The following is a 6,000-nucleotide window of genomic DNA, read 5'->3' as shown; positions in this document are numbered from 1 at the left end:
CCATGTGCCTTTCTCTCTGCAGCATGAACGTGCAAGGGGACTACGAGCCCGCCGATGCCACCGGCTTTATCAACATCAACTCGCTCAGGTCTGTGGGGCCCAGTGGGACCCTCCCTGATGGGGGAAAGCCCTCAGCACCCCGGGGATCTTCCCTTTCCTTACCCAGGCTCTGGGGGTGAACCAAGCTCCCCCTGAACAGTGGGGTGCCACCAGCCCCCCCCAGTACCAGCCCTGCTTAATTGCAGCCTTCCCTAGCACAGCCAGCCTCGTTATTTTACTTATTTCTCAGACCCCTCCCAACTCCAGGGCTGTAAAACACACTGCATTTACATAATGGGCTCTTAATTTTTCCATTGCCTGTTAACTGCTTTGTTCTTCCCGGATCCTCCATGTCCCCCCGACTTCTCCAAGATTAATTACATTATCTCGTGGGGAAAAAAAAAATAATTAAACTGTACAGGCCTTAACAAACGCCTGCTCTTCACGCCCCCTCATTCTGCTTAAATTAATTGAAAGGAAATGTGTGTTCTTACTGTTAATTTACAATTAATTTTTTTTTTTTTTAAATCCCGGTTTCCAGGCTGAAGGAATATCATCGTCTCCAGAGCAAGGTCACCGTAAAGCAGGATGAATAGCAATCAATCGCACGCGAGCCTCCCGCTCCCCTTTCTAATTTCTCTAAGAAGTAGCACTAATTGTGGTGGCAATTTGTAATTGTAACTCGTCTCCCTGGAGCGGAGTGGCAGCGGAGGTGACGGCTTTGTTACGGGGCTGCAAGTGAAATGCAGTCAGGGGAAGGAAAAAATAAAGGTTTGTCCATCGGAGGAGAAGTGGGGAAAGAAATAAACCCCCAGCCACGAGCGGGGTCTGGCATTGAGATACGGGCTTTATTCCTGCCTCGTTTATTTGCTCCTCTGGCCCAGCGCTTCCCCCAGCCCAGCTTTGTGAAGTTGGTCATGGATTAAGTGGCTGTGAAGGACGTGGGGGGGTTGGTGGTACCTTGTGGGGAAGGTGGGGAGTGAGGGACTGCAGGGGTGAGCTGGGTGGTTGGGGGTCCACTGGGCCTGATCCTTTCTGCTGTGTTTTGGTGACTTGGGAAGGACACAAAGGCAGGAGATAATCCTCTGATGGTGGTGCAGGAGGTGAGGAGGAAAGGAGTGCTCGCTCCCAGAGTGCGTGGAGGGGTGCAGGTCCCTGTTCCTGATGCTCAGGCTGCACTCCTGGCTGGGAGGCAAGGATGGCTCAGCGAGGGAATCCTGGAGCTGCTCCCACCACAGAGGGGAAGGAAAGAGGAAAGGAAAGGACTGGGTTTCCTAACCATGCAAACACTCAGGATGTGCTGGTGCTCAGCACTGCTGAGACTGGGAAAGGACACGGTTTGGGATGTCCCCACCTTGGGTGTCCCCAGGACAGGAGCAGAGATGCTCCCTGGAGCTGGGGTGCACCAACAACACCTCTTCCTTCTGTGGCAGGGAGCTGGGCAGCCCCATCCCAGCAGCAGGAATGTGCTGTTTCCCAACGTGTTTGGGGAGCAAAAGCAGAGCTGCCACCAAAATGGGGCACATTTTAGTCAGGCCAAGTGGCCATTTGGGGACGTCCAGGCGTGTCCTGCCCACACTGCTGCCGAGCCAGCAAGTGTGACAAGCTCTGACATCACAGCTGGGAAAATAACATGTTATTTTCCCAGCTTGGATGTGAATTTCCCTGCTATTACTGGCAGCGACCATCTTGGGAGGAGAAAGCAGCAGAGGGCTGTCAGGAGAGGGGAGAGAAATAGTTTTCTGGGCTGGTGGAGCCAGTGGGCTATGGGGAGGCAGGAATGCTCTGCAGGGCCACCTCATTCTCTTAATCCCACTGCTTTCAGCTGCAAGTGCAGCTGCACATAGGGGATTGCATGAGCCCACAGTGGGGCTAGCGGTCAGTAGGTTGTGCTGATCAGCCTGGCATGGGTACCCAGTGTTGAGCCAGCTGTCTTCATCCCACAGCAGCCCATCCTCAGGTGGGGAGAAGGGTTTGGAACCTCATCAGGAGCCTTCTCCTGGGGAATCATCCAGAAAATGATGGGAACAGAGCTGCTTCCCTTCCACATGCCAAGGATGGATGCTGTGCTGGCCCATGGGACAATGAGTAGCCCTGGAAGCTGTGAGAGTTCCCTCCCATGCCCATCCTTGACTATGATAGAGCTCTCCATTGGAAAACTGGAGTTTGAAACTACTTGATGCAACGAGAAGCTGATGACGTCTTTTATTTGGGGAGGAAAACCCCAACAAAACAACAACAAAACAAAGTGTCTCAGCAGAAGCTTCTTGTGCCCCAAAGCTTGAGAAATGCTGGAAGAGCTCTGTGAGGGCTCATTGGGCCAGCTGGGTGCTTAAATCATCAGCTGAAAAAAGCCATTTAACTCCCAGTCCTGGAATATCCTCCAGCACTCACACCACAACCCTTTGGAGCCCAGATCTGAGGGGGGTCACATCTGCCTCTTTCTCTCTGCACACTCTGGAGTGCCAAGTGAGATTTTTGGCTCAGGGTGGAGGATGCTCCACCATGGCAGCTCCAGCTCCTCGGGAAGCACAGGGATGCTCTCAAGAGGCAGTGATGAACATGACACATCAGCCTTTGGAGGAGCATCATGTGTCAGCTCCCAGCTGTTGCTTCCAACTGGGCTGCAAGCAGATTGTGCTGCTAAGGCAGAGCTCAGACTATTCAAAAAGCCAAGTCAAACCCAGTGTAAATCCTGGAGAAGGAAAAAAAACTCAGAAATCACAGGTTCAAAGGATAGAAGATGCCCACCAAAGTGCCTGCACTTCCTGTGGGGCTGCAGTGATAGGATGCTGTGAAACAGATACCCCATTTAATTACTTTGCTACCTTAATTGCCATCAGCCCTTCCAGTTCCCAAGATTTGGTGGTTTCTCAGTTTCCCAGTGTCCTTCCACCCTGTTGTGTCTCAGGGAGGTATTTCAGGGACTGGGGCTACCAGGAGGGAAAAGCAGTGGGTGAGGAGCACTCTGTGAGCACCTCCTGAACCACCTGGGAGTTCCTCAGCAGAGATGTTCTGGGGGGAATATTTTGGCCTTTCAGGGTGATAAGCTTGTTTCTGCAACGCCCACCTGGCTGTGAGGAAAATAAACAGCTAATCAGCTGTGCCCCAGAAATGTAGTCCCTCCAAAAAACCAATTCCTGAACGAGTCAGAAGTGATGCTGGGACATCCAGAGCTCTGGTGATGCCTCTTCCTGAGGCAGAAGCACCACATGTCAATGTCTCTGCCCATTCCCAAGGCAGAGCTACACTGAAAAGAGCCCACAGGGACCCTGGGAAGGGATCTGGGTCACTGCTGGGCTTTGAAGCTCTTTTGTGCTTCCCTCCACAGCATCACCCATCGCCGCAGCTCTGAGGCAGCCCCTCGCCACCCTGGGGTCCCTGGGGATGCCTTTGGGGAACTGCACCCCCTCTTTGCACCACAGGTTCTGCTGTGGGGCTGCTCTGCCACCCTCCCAGGCTCCGGTGAAGGGCTTGTCCAGGGTCACTGCAATCGATATCTCATCTGCAGGCTCTCCTAGCGGAAGTGATGGTATATTGGAACATGGTAATGGGTCTTGTCTAGTGGAAAAGGCTAATCTTCCCCAGCTGTACAGGATCTCTGCAGGTGTCCTCTGGCTCTCCCCGCTGCCACCAGCCCTGCCAAGGAGCACACATGCTTCTTTAAAGCTGTAGCACTCCAATTTACTGCTGTCCTGGGGAGGGAAAGCTGCCTCCAGCCTGGCTCCATGGGGCACAGAGCTGTGTCTGGGGCTTCCCAGTGAAGAATTGGCACCCCCGGTGTCACCACACAGCACAGGCAGCCACAGCAGCTCACATTGCCTGGGTCAAAGAAGAGAAAGTGATGTGTTCTCCAGAGGTGACATTTCCACAGGGAGAAGAGAAGGATGTGGGGATGATGCCAGGAGAGATGTGAACCCCCAAAGTGCCATCTGCATGCGTGGGAGAGAGACAGGGAAAAGCAAGGGTGGGAGCTTCTTTGGCATCTTACTTGCTGCTTGGTGACATTCCCCACCTGGTACTTGTCCTGTTTTGCACATCCCTCAGGTTTGCTGCAGAGCCAGGTCTTCCCTTCCCCTTCCTCTTCCCAGTGTGTGTCACACCCAAATGGCCTCTGGGCCCAGGGGGTCCTGTTTTTCCAAGCTGACCAGCCATCCCTGGCTACCACATCCCGCTGCATCCTGGTGGCATAATCCATTTTCCTGTTTCTCTAGAGGCAGAGGTAATTACCAGGTTTAAGGTTTAATATGCATGTGGATTTTAGCATGAATTGCCAAGAAGAGCTCAGAACAATGCACAGGTGTGGGCAGCTCAGACATGGCCATGGTGTGTGGAGCCCCCAGATGTGGGCTTTAAAATGGGCTTGGTGGAGGGCCCATCAGAGGCTTGAGTGACCATCAGATTCCACAAAAGTCATGCCAAAGGTTGTGCTAACCTTGTTGGGGCAAGGATTTTTCCTGCAAAAACTGTGAGGATAGATGGATTTTAAGAGAAAATTCCTGGAGAGATACAGCAGTTATGGGGCTGCTGTTTTTTTTTGCTTAAACTTTATTTTGTTGGGCAAAGAAATGCATCACTGGGTCCATGCAAGGAAAAAACATGATGTTTTGCAGGAGGGAAGCAGGGAGGTCATGTGTGGCTGTGCCTTGTGGGACTGTGCCCGTATCACATCCCTTCCTGGGGCTCCATCTCCCATCTGTGGGTGTGTAAGAGGGGACCCTGGAACATCTCTCCCAAAGGAGGGACAGAAAACCTTCTCATGCTACCATCATCACATCACTTTGTGCAGATGGCGTTCCCTGGCTCTGGATGACATCCCCTCAGCAGGGACACTGGTGGCAATGGCACACTCTCGGGAAAACCACAGGATTCCCCACCATGAGTGTCTGGTTCCCATTTTCCTTTGCAGATGTGGCTTCGAGTGGTTCATGGGAGCACAGAGGGCTCCACACACAGGTCCCAGGGCTGCAGCTCAGCACAGCTGTTAAATGTTCCCGTCTTTCCAAGGGAAAGCCATCCCCTCAGTGAGGTTGGGAGTCGCCGGCCCTGAGCTTCCCAGGCAAGGGGGAGATGGTTGCCTTTGTAAACTCCTTAACAAGGTGGCTTTGTGTCTCCATTTAACAAGAAGCTCCCTTGCTTCTTCCCCGGGAGTTTCCCAACGCCGGTCCCTGAAAGCCAGCTTTATGCTCCGGCCGGGGACGCGCTGCTGTGGGGCCGGCAGGGATCAGAGGGACACAGGGGCCCTTCTGCAGTGCCCTGACAAAGGCTGCCCCGGGGGGACAGAGCGTCAAAGCTCTGCCGGCTCAGGGAGGGACAAGGAGCCCACAGAGGAGGCCGCGGTGTGAGCCCAGCGTCCATCTGGTCACTCGATCATGGCAGGCAACGACCCCGCAGTGCTCGGGGAGGGTCAGGGTGTCCTTCTGCTCTGTCCCCCCAGAGAGGGGGCAGGGGGGGTGGCAGGGAGGGGACAGGTAGGTTTTGTTGGCCACAGGTAACAGGATCCGCAGCCGTTGGTGCCTTCCTGCCCTCAGCTCTGGCTTTGGCGGGGGGGCGAGGGATGGGAGGTGGGAGTGAGGAGATGAGGGCTGCAAACTGAGACCTCCATTCAGCAGGGGTGCTTCTCCTCATCTGGAAATGGGTTTGGAGAAAGCCTCGAGGAGTCTCAGCTCCGGCACCCCTCAGCCCTCTGGTCTGGACCAGGCAGGTGCAGCAGTGGGAAGGGACCTCTGGGAGTGATCCTCCGCTATGAGGGCACCCCGGTCACACAGAGGCATCACCCATCCCCGTGTCAGTGTCCAAGCTCCCCTTTCCCACCTCCTCTTCCTTCTCTGGGGGCTTTGCTGGCCTCTGCTCAGTTTGGGAGTTCTTGCCCTTCCCTTGTCCCATGAGCAAGAGCCCTCTCTCACCTCCCCCCTTCAGCCATCTGCCTTTGGGCCCAGATTTACTGTCACGCGTTAAAAC

At 54.3% G+C, this 6,000-nt stretch overlaps 1 protein-coding gene across 1 annotated transcript in view; it reads left to right on the top strand.

Moving 5' to 3' along the window:
- Positions 1-879, top strand: part of ASS1 (argininosuccinate synthase 1) — a 26,238-nt gene extending 25,359 nt beyond the window's left edge. The window contains exons 14-15 of the mRNA XM_015645154.1: positions 23-88; positions 581-879. Of these exons, the coding sequence (XP_015500640.1) occupies positions 23-88; positions 581-635 (121 nt within the window). The 3' untranslated portion in view covers positions 636-879. The remainder of the gene's footprint in view (positions 1-22; positions 89-580) is intronic.
- Positions 880-6,000: the final 5,121 nt, after the last annotated feature.

The sequence above is a fragment of the Parus major genome, chromosome 17 (assembly GCF_001522545.3).
Source record: "Parus major isolate Abel chromosome 17, Parus_major1.1, whole genome shotgun sequence".
NCBI classification, from domain to species: Eukaryota; Metazoa; Chordata; class Aves; order Passeriformes; family Paridae; genus Parus; species Parus major.
The sequence above is the reverse complement of the archived record's forward strand: the minus strand, read 5'-3'. Positions and strand labels throughout refer to the sequence as shown.